The following is a 19,427-nucleotide window of genomic DNA, read 5'->3' as shown; positions in this document are numbered from 1 at the left end:
TATTTAACGTGTACACAGATCACCTGAGGATCTTGTTAAAATTCAAATTCCGATTCCTCCAGTGTGGGTGGGGCCTGAGATTCTGCACTTCCGACAAGCCCCCAGGCGATGCAGAAGTGGTGGTATAGCACAGCCACATTGAGCAGCACAGCTGTGAAAACCATAAAGATACCCAGGAGTTCAAGCTTTTTTGGCCCCAGTGATGGGGAGAAAGAGACCTCTGGTGGGCAAAATGATTACTGCAAGTTAAGGTGTTCCCTTAAGATGTTCCCCTGGGGCTTAACTAATCTGAGGATTAACAATTATTGTGCACACCCGCGGTAATGTCAAAGACTGCCCACGAGAAAACACACCTGGCCAATGATTGCTGACCTCCAAGGGGAGCTACTTTGCCGCCACGTGCTGGGCCAGGTGCTATGACTTGTGATGAGAAAACCAAATTGTCCCCGTCCTGCCTTCCTGGAATAGATGAATATTAAAGAAATAATCACAGAAATAAATATACGGTAACAATCTGCAGTAAGTATATAAAGAAGTAAAAGGTACAGAGTGCTGAGAGTCTAAGCTGTGGAGGCCCATCATTCGATGGGGAGGCAGCGGAGAGGGTTTCTACAAAGACTTCTTTGAGGTGGGAGCCTTTCAGGGGAGTCTGAAGGATAAACTGGAGTTATTCAAGCACAGTGTTCAGGCAGCAGAGAGAACACAGAAAAGGGCAAGGTTACGGGAAAAGTATGAAGGCCAACGTGAAACACTCGCACTAGTACCCCTCCCATAAAACACCCCAGATAGGATAAAACTCATAACCTCTTTGCTATGCCTCTGACACTTTGAGAGGGCGTGTAGGCACAGTCCATAACCAGAAGATCCTCCAGTTAGCTGATCATGGAATTGTGAGGATGGTTTGAAATATTTTTGTACCTTTTCTATCTAGTCTCTGAAGAATCTGTAGAGTCCACCTCGTGGGGGGCGTCAGGAGCTTCATTCTCTCTGTTATCTCCCTCTCAATCCCCTTCTGCCACCCCCTGCTCTCCCTTGAGGGTCCTGGCTCTAACCCATCAGATCCTTAAGGCTTGGGGTCCTTCCATTTCTTCCAAGTAAAGCACCTACAACATAGGCAGCATCTCCACTGCTGCAATGATGTCTCCCACAGCATAGCTTGGGTGTGTTATTATTTACATGGCTAAGTTTTCTCTTGATGTCTTCCTCAAATTCCCCTCCCCACAAGAGCTGGAAGCTAAAGGAGAGAAGGAAGTAAGGGGTTAAAACACTTTTGTGTTGCTGTGTATAAAGATTTGCACTAGTACAGAGGTTGGGGGCATGAGAATCAACATGGAATAAGTCCCATTATAACAAGGCCAACTCAGTGACCTTTGTTAATGGAAAAGATAAACACTTCAGGCAAAATCTTCAAGTTTCTGTCGCACTGGCGGTCAACATTTTTTTTTTTTTTTTCGGTACACGGGCCTCTCACTGTTGTGGCCTCTCCTGTTGCAGAGCACAGGTTCCGGACGCGCAGGCTCAGCGGCCATGGCTCACGGACCTAGCCGCTCCGTGGCACGTGGGACCTTCCCGGACCGGGGCACGAACCCGTGTCCCCTGCATCGGCAGGCGGACTCTCAACCACTGCACCACCAGGGAAGGCCCTGGCAGTCAACTTTTATAAGCTCCCTGTCTTCCCACTTAAGCCAGCTCCCACCTAAGCCAGACCCACAGTCTGCGTCTTGTGTCCTTTTACCAGTGAAGGGAATGTCCCACTGGCCAATGGAGACTCTTGGAAGTTGTTCTAGACTTTCCCTTTGCCTCATCCCTCTTTCAACCAACCACCAAGACTTCTTACCAAGCATACTACCTAAGGGGTGCTGTAATCTGTCCACTTCCTCTCATCCTAGGGGCCGCTCCCCTAGTTCAGATCACCACAGCAGCTCCCAGATTACTCAAATGCCCTCAGCTTACTTCCCTCCAGTCTGTTCCTCAAGTTGCAGCCAGGGTGATTTTTCTAAAATGCAAATATGATCAAGTCATTCTCCACTTCAAAATTTTTCAGTGGCTGCCCACTTCTCTCAGGATGAAATAAAAGTGCCTTAACGTTTTCTAAAACTCTTGAAATCTGGCTGCCGTTAACTCTTTATTCTCATCTATTTCTCATTACTTTCCTAGCTAAACAGCAAATTTCAACTCTACTGAATTTTCAGTTTCTTAAAAAATCCAGGCACTAGCTTTTGTTCTCATATATTGTGCCAACTCCCTGGAAGGCTCTTCTTCCCACCCCACTGCATCATTTCTCCCCATTCCTCCCCTTCAGGGTAGCTGTATGTCCTCCAGGAAGCCATCCTTAACTCTTACTTAGACTTTGTTAGTCTCAAGTGTGTTCCTGCTGTACTTTTTTTCTCCATGTCATAACATCTGTCATACTGCCTTTATCCCCCAAATGAAAAAATTTCCTCTCCCCTTGAACAAGCAATACATGCTCGTTAAGTATTAAGCCAATTATAGAAATGAATGAAGAAAGCAAACATCACCAATAATCCTAATTTAATGATGCTGATTATTTCTGTGCACATTACATATGGGCACTGTACATTTAGCTTTATAACTCTTTTCAGTTGAACAACTTATTCTAGACATCTTTATAAATGGTAGTCTTATGTTTCAATGTACAATGGATCATTTAACCAATCCTATCATTATTGGACATTCAGGTTGTTTCCATTTTCCCATTTTAGACATTGTTGCAATGAATATTCTTATCCATGCATCCTTTACACCTAACCAGTTATTTCTGAAGAAATATTTATAGAAATACCTATAAGGTTGGTATCAAATTAGCCCTTCCACAATGTTATTGCCTTTCCCCACAATCATGAAAATACTCATTTTATAAATGTTTTATTTTTTCAACCCAATTAGCAAAAGAAAGATATATTTTTGATTATTTTCCCTTGATTACTAAAAAAGTTCAGCATCTTCAGGTTTATTGAGCTTTTTTCTGGGCCAATCTTCCTTGCTCAATTTTCTATTAAGTCAGGTTCCCTGGAAGTGGTGCTTGAAATAAGGATTCTTGTGGAAGTGATTTCTTGACAGTGGTCTATAAGGGACTGAGGAAAACAGGACAGGGCAGAAGAAAAGAGGCAAAGACATGGTTTAAGAAGTCTCTCCTAAACCCAATCCCATGGGGAGCTCAGGAGCATAAACTGCACCACAGAGGCCGGAAGGCCAGGCTGTAAGGCCCTGCTCAGGCATTCACCATGGGCCAACCTCCAGGGGAGGGTGAGGATAAACCATTAATATCCAACATCTGCAGCAGCTGGAGAAGGGGTACACCAGCCTGGTAAAAAGGATCTGGAGCTTCCCTGGTGGCGCAGTGGTTGGGAGTCCGCCTGCCGATGCAGGGGACACGGGTTTGTGCCCCGGTCCGGGAAGATCCCACATGCCGCGGAGAGGCTAAGCCTGTGAGCCATGGCCGCTGAGCCTGCGCTCCGCAATGGGAGAGGCCACAATGGTGAGACGCCTGCGTACCGCAAAAAAAAAAAAAAAAAAAAAAAGGGGATCTGGATGGACACTAGCAGTATTTGTCATGTTGCATATTTGTTTTTTAAAAGCAATTTCTTTAAAGAAGCATATTCCTCTCTGGAATATGCACTGTAAATGTTCCTTCCTAGTTGTTCGTACTTTTCTAACACTAAATTTTTATAGACAAATTGATCAAGCTTTTGTTTCCTGGCTTTGATGACCACGTTTAGGTCTTTTCCAATCCAAGCTTATTTTCTTTTTAAATAATTACCTTTTTCTTTAGTATTTTACACTTTAAAAAAATTTAAATCTTTAATCCACCTAAATTTATTATGCATGTGTACTGGGTATGAGGTAGGGAATGGACTTGTTGTTTTTCCTAAATGACAGAATAACAGCTGACATTTAGTAGGTACATTCTATATGACAGGTTCTGCTCTGGGCCTTCTACAAATTTTAATCCACTTAACCCTTGCAATAATGCCATAGGGAGAAGAGAAGAAGGAAGTGAGGCACAGAGTGGTTACGTCATTTGTCCAAGGTTACAGGTAGTAAGTACTAGCAAGTTGGAATTTTAACACAGGCAGTGTGTCTACAGTCTTTGCACTTAACCGTACAGTACTGTGCTGTCCTGCCTCTCCTGCCAGGTAACCAGTTGTTCCAACACCACTTACTGAACAATCCATCATTACTTCCTATAACTGAAGTGTTCTGGACTCCCAGCTCTTTCATTCTTCTATATGAATTTCTGTACCAATTATACACTGTTTTAGTTACTAGAGTTCTGTTGTACTCTGTAATACTCAGCTGTACAAGTGTCTTTCATTGTTTTTCTACAAAATTCCCTAGCTATTCTCAAACTTTTTTCTTTCAAAATAGCAAGTCTAAAAAGAAAACCTATACACAAGCAAACAAAAATACATACAGACACTTTGTTTTGGATTTTGTTAAATTCATAGATTAAATCAGGGGAGAATTTGATGTACCACGTCTCCCTTCATGTATTCCAGTCTAATTTCCCACGTCACTTTTATTTAACAGTTTTCCTCACAGAGTCCCATCATTTCTCGGTAATTTATGTCTTTGTGATTAGGGCCACGTTTTTTTTTTTTTTTTTTTTCATTTTAAAGTAGACTTGTTTTATTTTTTAAAATTTTTATAAATTTTTTAACATCTTTATTGGAGTATAATTGCTTGACAATGGTGTGTTACTTTTTGCTTTATAACAAAGTGAATCAGTTATACATATATATATATCCCCACATCTCTTCCCTCTTGCATCTCCCTCCCTCCCACCCTCCCTATTCCACTCCTCTAGGTGATCACAAAGCACCGAGCTGATCTCCCTGTGCTATGTGGCTGCTTCCCACTATCTATTTTACATTTGGTAGTGTATGTATGTCCATGCCACTCTCTCACTTTCCCCCAGCTTACCCTTCCCCCTCCTCGTATCCTCAAGTCTGTTCTCTAGTAGGTCTGCGTCTTTATTCCAGTCTTGCCCCTAGGTTCTTCATGACCATTTTTTTTTGTTTTTTAGATTCCACGTATATGTGTTAGCATACGGTATTTTTCTCTTTCTGACTTACTTAACTCTGTATGACAGTCTCTAGGTCCATCCACCTCACTACAAATAACTCAATTTCATTTCTTTTAATGGCTGAGTAATATTCCATTGTATATAAGTGCCACATCTTCTTTATCCATTCACCTGTTGATGGACACTTAGGTTGCTTCCATGTCCTGGCTATTGTAAATAGAGCTGCAATGAACATTGTGGTACATGACTCTTTTTGAATTATGGTTTTCTCAGGGTATGTGCCCAGTAGTGCGATTGCTGGGTCATATGGTAGCTCTATTTTTAGTTTTTTAAGGAACCTCCATACTGTGCTCCATAGTGGCTTATCAATTTACATTCCCACCAACAGTGCAAGAGGGTTCCCTTTTCTCCACACCCTCTCCAGCATTTATTGTTTGTCGATTTCTTGATGATGGCCATTCTGACTGGTGTGAGATGATGTCACATTGTAGTTTTGATTTGCATTTCTCTAATGATTAATGATGTTGAGCATTCTTTCACGTGCTTGTTGGCAATCTGTATATCATCTTTGGAGAAATGTCTATTTAGGTCTTCTGCCCATTAGGTCTTCTGTCTTTTCTTTGTCTTGTTTATGGTTTCCTTTGCTGTGCAAAAGCTTTTAAGTTTCATTAGGTCCCATTTGTTTTTGTTTTTATTTCCATTTCTCTAGGAGGTGGGTCAAAAAGGACCTTACTGTGATTTATGTCATAGAATGTTCTGCCTATGTTTTCCTCTAAGAGTTCGATAGTGTCTGGCCTTACATTTAGGTCTTTAATCCATTTTGAGTGTATTTTTATGTATGGTGTTAGGGAGTGTTCTAATTTCATTCTTTTACATGTAGCTGTCCAGTTTTCCCAACACCACTTATTGAAGAGGCTGTCTTTTCTCCACTGTATATTCCTGCCTCCTTTATCAAAGATAAGGTGACCATATGTGTGTGGGTTTATCTCTGGGCTTTCTTGATCTATATTTCTGTTTTTATGCCAGTACCATACTGTCTTGATGACTGTAGCTTTGTAGTATAGTCTGAACTCAGGGAGCCTGATACCTCCAGCTCCGTTTTTCTTTCTCAAGATCGCTTTGGCTATTCGGGGTCTTTTGTGTTTCCATAAAAATTGTGAAATTTTTTGTTCTACTTCTGTGAAAAATGCCAGTGGTAGTTTGATAGGGGATTGCATTGAATCTGTAGATTGCTTTGGGTAGTAGAGTCATTTTCACAATGTTGATTCTTCCAATGTAAGAACATGGTATATCTCTCCATTTGTTTGTATTATCTTTAATTTCTTTCATCAGTGTCTTATAATTTTCTGCATACAGGTCTTTTGTCTCGTTAGGAAGGTTTATTCCTATTTTACTTTTGTTGCAGTGGTAAATGGGAGTGTTATCTTAATTTCACTTTCAGATTTTTCATCATTGGTGTATAGGAATGCAAGAGATTTCTGTGCATTAATTTTGTATCCTGCACTTTACCAAATTCATTGATTCGTTCTAGTAGTTTTCTGGTAGCATCTTTAGGATTCTCTATGTATAGTATCACGTCATCTGCAAACAGTGACAGCTTTACTTCCTTTCCGATTTGGATTCCTTTGTTTCCTTTTCTCTTCGGACTGCTGTGGCTAAAAATTCCAAAACTGTGTTGAATAATAGTGGTGAGAGTGGGCAACCTTGTCTCTTTCCTGACCTTAGAGGAAATGGTTTCAGTCTTTCACTAGTGAGAATGACGTTGGCTGTGGGTTTGTCATATACAGCCTTCATTATGTTGAGGTAAGTTCCCTCTATGCCTACTTTCTGAAGGGCTTTTATCATAAATCGGTGTTGAATTTTGTCAAAAGCTTGCTCTGCATCTATTGAGATGATCATATGGTTTTTCTCCTTCAGTTTGTTAATATGGTGTATCACATTGATCGACTTGCACATACTGAAGAATCCTTGCATTCCTGGGATAAACCCCACTTGATCATGGTGTATGATCCTTTTAATGTGCTGTTAGATTCTGTTTGCTAGTATTTTGCTGAGGAGTTTTGCATCTATGTTCATCAGTAATACTGGCTTGTAGTTTTCTTTCTTTGTGACATCTTTGACTGGTTTTGGTATCAGGGTGATGGTGGCCTCGTAGAGTGAGTTTGGGAGTGTTCCTCCCTCTGCTATATTTTGGAAGAGGTTGAGAAGGATAGGTGTTAGCTCTTTTCTAAATGTTTGATAGAATTCGCCTGTGAAGCCATCTGGTCCTGGGCTTTTGTTTGTTGGAAGATTTTAATCACAGTTTCAATTTCAGTGCTTGTGATTGGTCTGTTTATATTTTCTATTTCTTCCTTGCTCATTCCAAGGCTGAGCATTTCTAAGAATTTGTCCATTTCTTCCAGGTTGTCCATTTTATTGGCATATAGTTGCTTGTAGTAATCTCTTATGATCCTTTGTATTTCTGCAGTGTCAGTTGTTACTTCTCCTTTTTCATTTCTAATTTTATTGATTTGAGTCCTCTCCCTCTTTTTCTTGATGAGTCTGGCTAGTGGTTTATCAATTTTGTTTATCTTCTCAAAGAACCAGCTTTTAGTTTTATTGGTCTCTGCTATCATTTCCTTCATTTCTTTTTCATTTATTTCTGATCTGATCTTTATGATTTCTTTCCTTTTGCTAATTTTGGGGCGTTTTTTTGTTCTTCCTTCTCTAACTGCTTTAGGTGTAAGGTTAGGTTGTTTATTTGAGATGTTTCTTGTTTCTTAAGGTAGGATTGTATTGCTATAAACTTCCCTCTTAGAACTGCTTTTGTTGCATCCCATAGGTTTTGGGTCATCGTGTTTTCATTGTCATTTGTTTCTAGGTATTTTTTGATTTCCTCTTTGATTTCTTCATTGATCTCTTGGTTATTAAGTATTGTTTAGCCTCCATGTGTTTGTATTTTTTACAGATGTTTTCCTGTAATTGATATCTAGTCTCATAGCGTCGTGGTTGGAAAAGATACTTGATATGATTTCAATTTTCTTAAATTTACCAAGGCTTGTTTTGTGACCCAAGATATGATCCTCGAGAATGTTCCATGAGCACCTGAGAAGAAAGTGTATTCTGTTGTTGTTGGATGGAATGTCCTATAACTATCAATTAAGTCCATCTAGTTTAATGTAACATTTAATGCTTGTGTTTCCTTATTTATTTTCATTTTGCATGATCTGTCCATTGGTGAAAGTGGGGTGTTAAAGTCCCCTACTATGATTGTGTTACTGTCGATTTCCCCTTTTATGGCTGTTAGTATTTGCCTTATGTATTGAGGTGCTCCTATGTTGGGTGCATAAATATTTACAACTGTTATACCTTCTTCTTGGATTCATCTCTTCATCATTATGTAGTGTCCTTCTTTGTCTCTTGAAATAGTCTTTGCTTTAAAGTCTATTTTGTCTGATATGAGAATTGCTACTCCAACTTTCTTTTGATTTCCATTTGCATGGAATATCTTTTTCCATTCCCTCACTTCCAGTCTGTATGTGTCCCTAGGTCTGAAGTGGGTCTCTTGTAGACAGCATATATACAGGCCTTGTTTTTGTATCCATTCACCCAGTCTGTGTCTTTTGGTTGGAGCATTTAATGCATTTACATTTAAGGTAATTATTGATATGCACGTTCCTAAGACCATTTTCTTAATTGTTTTGGGTTTGTTATTGTAGGTCTTTTCCTTCTCTTGTGTTTCCTGCCTAGAGAAGTTCCTTTAGCATTTGTTGTAAAGCTGGTTTTGTGGTGCTGAATTCTCTTAGCTTTTGCTCGTCTGTAAAGGTTTTAATTTCTCCATCAAATCTGAATGAGATCCTTGCTGGGTAGAGTAATCTTGGTTGTAGGTTTTTCTCCCTCATCACTTTAAATATGTCCTGCCACTCCCTTCTGGCTTGCAGTTTCTGCTGAAAGATCAGCTGTTAACCTTATGGGGATTCCCTTGTGTGTTATTTGTTGTTTTTCCCTTGCTGCTTTTAATATATTTTGTCTTTAATTTTTTTTGAGTTTGATTAATATGTGTCTTGGTGTGTTTCTCCTTGGATTTATCCTGTATGGGCCTCTCTGTGCTTCCTGGACTTGATTATATATTTCCTTTCCCGTATTAGGGAAGTTTTCAACTGTAATCTCTTCAAATATTTTCTCAGTCCCTTTCTTCTTCTCTTCTTCTTCTGGGACCCCTATAATTCGAATGTTGGTGCGTTTAATGTTGTCCCAGAGGTCTCTGAGACTGTCCTCAGTTCTTTTCATTCTTCATTCTGCTCTGCAGTAGTTATTTCCACTATTTTATCTTCCAGGTCACTTATCCGTTCTTCTGCCTCAGTTATTCTGCTACTGATCCCTTCTAAAGAATTTTTAATTTCATTTATTGTGTTGTTCATCACTGTTTGCTCTTTAGTTCTTCTAGGTCCTTGTCAAACGTTTCTTGTATTTTTTCCATTCTCTTTCCGAATTCTTTTTCAGGTAGACTGCCTATTTCCTCTTCATTTGTTAGGTCTGGTGGGTTTTTACCTTGCTCCTTCATCTGCTGCGTGTTTTTCTGTCTTATTTTGCTTAACTTACTGTGTTTGGGGGTCTCCTTTTCACAGGCTGCAGGTTCGTAGTTCTTTTTGTTGTCTGTCCCCAGTGGCTAAGGTTGGTTCGGTGGGTTGTGTAGGGTTCCTGGTGGAGGGGACTGGTGCCAGTGTTCTGGTGGATGAGGCTGGATCTTGTCTTTCTGGCGGGCAGGTCCACGTCTGGTGGTGTGTTTTGGGGTGTTTGTGGCCTTATGATGATTTTAGGCAGCCTCTCTGCTAATGGGTGGGGTTGTGTTCCTGTCTTGCTAGTTGTTTGGCGTAGGGTGTCCAGCACTGTAGCTTGCTGGTCACTGAGTGGAGCTGGGTCTTGGCGTTGAGATGGAGATCTCTGGGAGATTTTCGCCATTTGATATTACGTGGAGATGGGAGGTCTCTGGTGGAACAGTGTCCTGAACTTGGCTCTCCCACCTCAGAGGCACAGGCCTGACGCCTGGCTGGAGAACCAAGCGCCTGTCATCCACACGGCTCAGAATAAAAGGGAGGAAAAAAAAGAAAGAAAGAAAGAAAGAAAGAAGATAAAATAAAGTTATTAAAATAAAAAATAATTATTAAAAAATTTTTTTTAAATAAAAAGAAAGAAGTGAGCAAGCAAATCAAAAAAATCCACCAATGATAACAAGCACTAAAACCTATATTGAAAACAAACAACAAAGGACAGACAGAACCCTAGGACAAATGGTAAAACCAAAGGTATACAAACAAAATCACACATAGAAACATACACACTCACAAAAAGAGAAAAAGGGGAAAAAAAATATATCGTTGCTCACAAAGTCCACCTCCTCAATTTGGGATGATTCATTGTTTATTCAGGTATTCCACAGATGCAGGTACATAAAGTTGATTGTGCAGATTTAATCCACTGCTCCTGAGGATGTTGGGAGAAATTTCCCTTTCTCTTCTTTGTTTGCAGAGCTCCCAGGGTTCAGCGTTGGATTTGGACCCGCCTCTGCATGTAGGTCGCCTGAGGGTGTCTGTTCCTGCCCAGACAGGACAGGGTTAAAGAAGCAGCTGCTTTGGGGGCTCTGGCTCACTCAGGACGGGGGGAGGAAGGGGTACGGAATGTGGGGGTGAACCTGCGGTGGCAGAGGCCAGCATGACACACCAGCCTGACGCGCGCCATGTGTTCTCCTGGGGAAGTTGTCCCTGGATCACGGGACACTGGCAGTGGTGGGCTGCACAGGCTCCCATGAGGGGAGGTGTGGATAGTGACCTGTGCTTGCACACAGGCTTCTTGGTGGCTACAGTAGCAGGCTTAGCGTATCATGCCCGTCTCTGGAGTCCACACTGATAGCCACGGCTCGCGCCTGTCTTTGGAGCTCCTTTAAGCTGTGCTCTTAATCCCCTCTCTTCACGCACCCCGAAACAATGGTCTCTTGCCTCTCTGGCAGCTCCAGACTTTTTCCCAGACTACCTCCCAGCTAGCTGTGGCACACTAGCCCCCTTCAGGCTGTGTTCACGCAGCCAACCCCAGTCCTTTCCCTGGGATCTGACCTCGAAAGCCCGAGCCTCAGCTCCCAGCCCCTGCCCGTCCCGGCAGGTGAGCAGACAGGCCTCTTGGGCTGGTGAGTGCTGGTCAGCACTGATCCTCTGTGCGGGAATTTCTCTGCTTTGACCTCCGCACCCGTGTTGCTGCGCTCTCCTCCGTGGCTCCGAAGCTTCCCCCCACCGTCACCCGCAATCTCCATCCATGAAGGGTCTTCCTAGTGTGTGGAAACCTTTCCTCTTTCACAGCTCCCTCCCAATGGTGTAGGTCCTGGCCCCAACCTTTTGTCTGTTTTTCCTTTTTTCTTTTGCACTACCCAGGTACGTGGGGAGTTTCTGGCCTTTTGGGAGGTCTGAGGTCTTCTGCCTGCATTCAGTAGGTGTTCTGTAGGAATTGTTCCACATGTAGATGTATTTCTGATGTATTTGTGGGGAGGAAAGTGATCGCCATGTCTTATTCTGCTGCCATCTTGAAGCTCCTCCCTCAGGGGCATCTTTTAAAATGGTATTTTATAACGTTATTGTTAATGAAAACTACTGGCTTTTGTATTTATTTTATAATTGACCACTTTGCTGAACTTTTACTGAAGGTAATGTCACCTTGTTGCAACTAAACCAGTTCATGTTCTAACAAAAGCAAACTTTAAAGAAGCCCACTTGCTGTTCTTCACTGGTGACCAGCCATCATGCCCTCCTATTTTGAATAACAGGATAAGCACCTGCTCATAAACAGAAAGCAAGCCCAACTGCAAATACATAACAAATGTATTTGAAATACAGGTGCTAAAAAGCACCTGTATTTCTATCCTTTACCCAGTTGCTTTTCTTGAGTTTTTCAAGACTCACATTGTGCCATTAACTTTTCCTCCTTTCTAATATAACATGAAAGACCTCAATATTATACCTGGTACAGTTGGGGCTAAAATATAGTCAGTTGGTTGAAAAAGTAGATCATTGTGGGGCATCAAAAAAAAGTTGAACATACATCCTCTTAAACATTTTAAGTTTAAAATATATAAATGTACACTCACGTGCCAATCTTTTAAAGAAAGGTCAAAGCCTATTCTTGGAAGTATGGCTCCACTGATGGGAGATCTACAGTTTGTTCTTGAGTTCCAGTCTCTTTAAAGAAGAAAGAAAAGTGATATTTCATTAGGTTTGATTTGCATAATTAGTAATGTTGAGCATCTTTTCATGTGCCTATTGGCTATCGGTACATCTTCCAAAGACATATTGGATATTTTTCAGATCTTCTGCCCATTTTTATTTATTCACTTATTTATTTTTGGCTGCGTTGGGTCTTCGTTGCTGCACGTGGGGTTTCTCTAGTTGTGGCAAGCGGGGTCTACTCTTGGTTGCAGTGTGTGGGCTTATCATTGTGGTGGCTTCTCTTGCTGTGGAGCATGGACTCTAGGCACGTGAGCTTCAGTAGTTGTGGCACATGGGTTCCGTAGTTGTGGCTCACAGGCTCAGTAGTTGTGGCACATGGGCTTAGTCGCTCTGCAGCATGTGGCATCTTCCCGGACCACGGCTCGAACCCATGTCCCCTGCATTGGCAGGTGGATTCTTAACCACTGTGCCACCAGGGAAGCCCCCTCTGCCCATTTTTAAATTGGGTTGTTTGGTATTTGTTGTTGAGTTGTATGAGTTTTTTATGTATTTTGGCTATTAACCCCTCATCAGATATATGATTTTAAAATAGCTTCCCATTTAGTAGGTAGTTTTTTTTTTTTAACCTGACAAAAACTTTTACATACTCACACACACACACACATATATATGTATATTTCCAGATTCTTTTCCTTTATAGGTTATTACAAAATACTGATTATAGTTCCCTGTGCTATACAGTAGGTCCTTATTGGTTGTCTGTTCATTCTGTTGATAGTTTCTTTTGCTATGAAGCTTTTTAGTTTTGCATTTGTTTCCCTTGCCTGAGGAGATATATGTGGAAAGATAATGCTAATACCTATGTCACGCCCGATAGCCTGTTAGAATGGCTATTATCAAAAAGGCAAGAAATAAGAAATGTTATAGAGAGGATGTCGAGAAAAGGGAACCCTCATGCACTATTGGTAGGAATGTAAATTGGTCCAGTCACTAAGGAAAACACTATGGAGAGTCTTCAAAAAATTAAGAATAGAACTACCATATGATCCAGCTATTCCTCTTCTGGGAATTTATCCAAAGAATATGAAAGCACAAATTCGTAAATATATACATACTCCTATGTTCACTACAGCATTATTTATATAGCCAAGATATGGAAAAAACCTAAATGTCCATCAACAAATGAATGCATAAAGATGTGGGGTGTGTGTGTGTGTGTGTGTGTGTGTGTGTGTATACACACACACACATATATAAAATGGAATACTACTCAGCCATAAAGTTAGAGGAAATCTTGCCATTTGTGACACCACTGATGGACCTTGAGGGTATTATGCTAAATGAGATAAGTCAGATAGAGAGAGACAAATACTATATGATTTCACTCTTATGTGGGGAAAAAAAAAGAAAAAGAACAAACTAAATGAAACAAAAACAAACACACAGATAAAGAGAACAGAGTAGTTGTTACCAGAGGGGAAGGAGGGATGGGGGGGAAAGCAAATCGGGTAAGGAGTCAACTGTATGGTGATGGATGGAAACTTTTGCTGGCAAGCTGTAATGTACACATGAGTTGAATTATAATGTATACACATAAAACAATGTTATAAACAATGTTACCTCAATTTAAAAAAAAAGAAGAAAAAAGAGAACTTATAAAGACTCTGGTAAAGCAATCCAAGTGCAGAATTTCCACTGGATCTCCTCTAAATCTAGTTGTCTTGCTCACAACTAATTTGACAGTTCTTTTTAATGACTCATCTTTTTCAAACTTTTCAAAAGCATTAATTTTCCAGGGAATTCCTTTTTTTCCCCTCCTGGTTCATCAGTTTTTATAATTTTAAATTAACTTATATTAATTTTACAATGCTAAATACAGTGGCATAAACAGACTTGTGAATAAACACACACCTAACTTTTGGTGAATCCAAGTGGGGTGAAGGCAGAAGCAAGCTGGCACTCAAGGAAGTGGCAGACTCTGGGTGTGAGGGCTCAGCAGCAGTGGCTATGAGTTTTATGGAGGGAGTGTAGTAGGCTAATCCATCATGTTGCTTAAGAAGAAGTAAAAAATGCTTTATTTTTAGAACCATGATGCTTAATATATATACAATATATAAAGAGAAATGAACATATACACATATGTGTGAAATATTCTTCTATTTGTATTTTGTCAAGGGTTTTTATTCTTGTTTATTTTTCAAAAATCAGGAGTGGACTTTAAATTTTATCAAATGTCTTACAGGCATCTATTAAGATGATTCTGATTTTTCTCATTTGACCTAGTAATATGATAAAGCATAGTACATTGAAAAGAACTGAAAAATCCTTACATTTCTAGAATAAATCTCACCTGGTTATGGTATACTCTGTTTTACCAATATCTAATTTAAGGATCTAAATTAGTAAGTGAGTTGGGTGTAAAGCTTTCTTTTTAAAATTATCTATTCTCTGACTCTCAGAACAGTGTTCATATCTTCATTTAAATGATTTTCTTAACATCAATATAGCATAAATGCAGATATTTACAAAAAAGGCTACTTCTACTTAATACAATGATCCTGCTATTTAAAAAATCATTTCCAAAGTTGATTGAGTCCAGTGCTTTGAGATTTTTACTATAGCAATTAGAAAAATCAATATTAGGTTTTCAGGGGCTTCCAACTCAAAGGAATCCTATTTCAAGGATATCACGGAGGTAAGAACCAGCAAACGAAGAGGCCAAGTGTGATTTTACATGCACTTTTCCTTTCCTTCCGCAAATTTTATAGCAATTCCTTTTAGAAAGGACTTGGACTTGATGATTATAATGAAAGAGAGGCTTAAAGCAAGAGTAGATCAACTAAAAGCCAACCCCTTAACATAAGTTTTAAGAGTCCTCAAAATAACCACTTTTTGAGTAGTAAAATTTAAATAAGCCATGTATATCAAGTAAAGCTGAAAAGCATGAACTTTTAAATGAGCAAGAAACATTTTTAAAGAGTCTCTTGAATATTGAAACATCTTATTCAATTATACCTTCCATTTATCACTTAACGGAAAGGATAAATGAACTAGTCTTTGCTTTTCTCTTAAAATATCTAAATTCTTTACGGGGACAGCCTTTTTTTTTTTTTTTTTTAAATGCTTTACTAGGTTTTGCTATTTTAATGGCTTAAATATAAGACTGCTTTTATAGACTACCGGTATCTAGCTCCAAGTGAAAATAGTGAATCATACGAGGTTCTGTTTCTGTTGCGGCTGATGGATTCTCAAAAGGCAGAAGGGAGTGCTGACAGAGACGGGGACTCATTTCAGCTCTCACACTTGGCTTTCTTGCAGGCTGGAAGAGAATCATCATCTACTTCTGATGTCCGAGGTTTCTTCACCGTGGAAATAATTCCAAAAGCAGTTTTTCTAGTTTCTATAAGATAAACAGGGAAACCAAAGTGCCTGAAGTTAAGCCATGATTTCAAAAGAGGTGGTTTTAACAAGCATCCCCATGTTACTGTGACTTACAGCATGAGTAAATGATGAAACCATAATAAACTGCTATGAGTGTTGATGCCATTTACAGTTCTCACCTTTCCCCACCACCAGCTTCTACAAATATCTGTATATTTTTAACATCTAGTTCATTCCAAAGGGACTACCCCAAGGGTAAAACTACATAGGGCAGGTTATCGCTAATGGTCTGTCCGAGGCATCTTAGGTAGCCAGAACCCAAGTTTCAGAGCTTGGTGCAGCACATGCTTAAAGTGTGGTAGAAACACAAATGAATCAAGATGGCAACTACAACAGTCTGCTTCCCTGGTTGTGTGTGTGCTCACTTCATTTTATAGCACAGACCATTCATTATCTGTGTCCCCCACTAGATCATGATTATACCTCTGAAGAATCAATCGTATGGCGAACATCCAACGATGCCTGGTTATTTAACAGGTGTTTAAGAAATACTTGTTGAGTGAACGAGGAATAACGCACATGGTTATTGATCTCTTATATATTGGTGACAATGAACAAAGAAGAATGGGAATTACTAAAAGTTTAGGTCAGGTTGCTAGTAGAGTTCAACTTAAATGTAGCTAACTTCTGCTAAAAATGTACTAAGGGGCCAGGCTCTGTGTCATCTACAGAGGATCTTAGGATGCCTAACACAGTACTTCTTCCTACCACACACTGAGATAGCACATCAGGGGCAAATATAATAGCAATGGAGGCACCACAAGAAGTAACTCTGCCTGGATGAATCAGGAAGGTATCATGAAAGAAGTGATGCTAAGAATAGGGAAGAAGGAAAAGGAAAGGAGAGGAAAGTGTTCCTTTGCAAAGGCATAGGGAGAGAGGTAAGAAGAATCTAATATACTTAGGGGACGATATGGCCGGTGTAAAGGAGGAGCATGAAAAAATTAGGGGGAAACGAGGCTGGTACTTGTGAAGGGCCACAGTGCTGTGAAAAGAGATTTAAACTGAGTCCTTAGGAAACAGGGAAGGACTGGGGAGGAGAGAAAGAGAGACCCCTTGGATACAAAGGAGATAAAAATCAAAAGGATTTGATAAACATAAATTTAGTTAAGAATTATTTCTTATTTCATGTACAAAAGTCAATTCTAAAAGTTAAATATTACCTTCTCATTTATCAGGATTAATTTACCAAGTCTACTAAATCTTTGCCAGTTATTTAAAAGCATTTTAATTTATAAAAGGGACAAAACTGCTCTCAAGGTCATTAAAATACCAACATAATCAGAGAATCTCAAAATAAACAGAAATTGCCCGTGATTTCCAAAAAATGTTACATTTAGAGATGTTTATCACTATGATTATGAGTAAACGTCTAAAAATCAGTAGAATGAATAATATAAAAATTAAATTGTGAAAATCAACACTTTGTAACAAAACTAAATGCATTAGTTTCAAAATTGTATTAGTTCCATCTCAGAAATATTTTTTTTTACATCACATGAACATTTACTTCTTAATCTAAGACAACGGATTATAAACCGTTGAAAAACAAGACTTTTATAATTATCAGATAAAGTAACTCTTTTAGATCTTGAACCTCTTTCCTCTGTCCCCTCCCCACAACCTCCTTAGAATTGCTATTCATTGGTTTCTAGAATCCCACAGGACCCATCTAACTGTGATGCCTTGTAGCAAGCCTTCCAATGTAGAAGCCCAGCTACTGCATGTCCCAAGTCTTCTGTTTTCCAGGTATCCATTCCTGCACTGCCTTCAACAATTGCTCTCATGATAAGGTTTTCACACCCTCCAAGAATTAACCATCTTCTGGTAGTGCTTCAGTGCAGTGCTGTCCTTCTTAAATGTGGCACTCAGGGTGATAGAGATGCCAGCCAGGACTTACCAGTGCAGAGGATAATGATGACACTTTGAATCTTCCTGCCTCAGAATCTTGTATTTCTTCTAATGTAACCTTAGGCTGAATTTGCAATCCTAGTAGACTGAATTTTGAAACTGCTGTCTCAAATTGATCCCAATGTCAACTAAAGTCAGGGTAATTATAACATCCTGTAGATGTGCTGTTAATTCTGCAGGGACAGCAGGCATACACTAGGACTGTCCTGGGCACAACTAGAATGAATGGGAATGCTAAAGTCCACAAGGCTTCTTTTAGTTTAGCTTCTGTAAAAGCCTAGCTTTATATATAACTTATTTTGATTGGCTGAGTTTTCTGAAGCACAGATCTTCATATTTTTCCCTACTAACTTTTAAAAATTAACTTCCCTTCCTTGTCTCAGTCTGTTTTAAACCACTAATTGTTATCCAAAACCTTGACGATTCCTTATGTTCATTTAAAATAGACAAAAATAATGGCAGAACTACCAGTGTGAACCAACTGTTCCCTAATTTCAAGAAAATCCTGATAAAGTTTTAATTAATTTGGTCATTCCCAGAGCTTATGTGATGGGTCTAGGCTATGTAATACAACAATCTCAAACTAAAAATGTTGAAAACAAAAGCAAAATCATCTAATTCATGGTAATACAGTAACCAGTTCTACGAAGTGGAAATCAGATCACTAAAATCCAGACGTAATACACAAGCTCTCAATAACCTAACTATTCATATGCTAAATCACCCAGTTTATATGTAGCAACCAATTCTGAAGTTTAACATTCATCTGGGTGATATCAAGTCAACTGCTTCTTGACCACTACCACCAGTGCTAAAAATTACGAAGAGAATGAAGATAAAACAGCAGATGAGAAGTGTAAACTTTTTTCTTTTAAAAAGCCCCATTTTTATTCTCCAAAGTCGTAGCATATCAAACACTTCTAGTTCAATTTTTATCATCTGATGAGTAAGAAATCCAGTGCATTCAAGTAGTGAAATTAAGGTGAGGAGGAAGATATATATAAATGAAATGTGAGTAAAAAATGTGTAGTCTTGCATAATTGAACAGGTAAACCAAATATGAGAAAATAATCACAAGTTGTAATAAATGTGAAAAGTTATGATTTGAGTTTGTTAGCGGGATTTTTAAAAATGTATTTGGTGCTTTTGTGTTCCTCATAACTGGCTTAACATATATTTTTCACCGTTCAGTTCTCTAAAACAGTGATTTTCAGCAGGGAAAGCATGTCCCTATGGAGGAAAAAGGGAGATGAGAAACCTATCAAAATGCAGGTGGGGACACACGTGCAGAACTGGAAAGAACGCATTCAATACTCATTTCTGGAAGGCAAACTATATTCATTCCACAAACTACTGAAAATAAAGCCTGAAGTAAAGGGCGAGAAAGCACTGATGGGTATGGCTAAACAGGTTCAGAAAAGATGATCCTAATGGAACTCTGAGGGGCAGGATAATGAAAGTAGATATGGCTCAACTGTTTCACAGAAATGACTGGCTCTTAACATGACCACTCGGTGTTTTTCTTGGAAGGACTTGCTCACCTCCGTGCAGAAGCACCGCTCGGCAGTTGGTGGACACTGCGGCCTTGGCGTCACTTTCCGACAGCCCAAACAGCAACCCTCTGGGGGGTCGTTAAAGATTTCAACCCAGCGTCAGCTGAGGACAGGAGACTAACAGAAACATAACTGACAATGCCAGTTCACCAGAGAGAGGCACTGAGAGAGACACTTTAATTCTATAGTTCTTACTCCAAATGGAACAGGCATTTGAGAAAAGACTCATTTAACTCTAAGCTTTTATAGAGTCCTTCTTTCCCCCTTTTTCTATTTCACCCTTAA

At 39.6% G+C, this 19,427-nt stretch overlaps 1 protein-coding gene across 5 annotated transcripts in view; it reads right to left on the bottom strand.

Annotated features, from left to right (window-relative positions):
- RPP30 (ribonuclease P/MRP subunit p30) overlaps positions 1 to 19,427 on the bottom strand; it is a 72,951-nt gene that overhangs the window by 29,697 nt on the left and 23,827 nt on the right. The window contains exons 10-13 of one of the 5 annotated variants that reach the window (XR_003790528.1): positions 19,131 to 19,210; positions 15,454 to 15,637; positions 12,159 to 12,249; positions 354 to 459 (exon numbers count right to left, since the gene is read on the bottom strand). Coding sequence is in view for 2 of the 5 variants with exons in the window: in XM_029200970.1 (XP_029056803.1) it covers positions 15,528 to 15,637; positions 19,131 to 19,210 (190 nt within the window). In the remaining 3 variants the exon portion in view is untranslated. Of the gene's footprint in view, positions 1 to 353; positions 460 to 11,852; positions 12,250 to 13,625; positions 14,289 to 15,088; positions 15,638 to 19,130; positions 19,211 to 19,427 lie in introns of those variants that run through there. The other 4 variants (XR_003790526.1, XR_003790527.1, XM_029200970.1 and 1 more) reach the window with 4 other exon arrangements.

This window comes from Monodon monoceros, unplaced genomic scaffold, assembly GCF_005190385.1.
Source record: "Monodon monoceros isolate NGI ecotype Baffin Bay Population unplaced genomic scaffold, NGI_Narwhal_1 Super_Scaffold_4, whole genome shotgun sequence".
Lineage (NCBI taxonomy): Eukaryota > Metazoa > Chordata > Mammalia > Artiodactyla > Monodontidae > Monodon > Monodon monoceros.
This window is presented reverse-complemented; position numbering and strand designations above follow the sequence as displayed.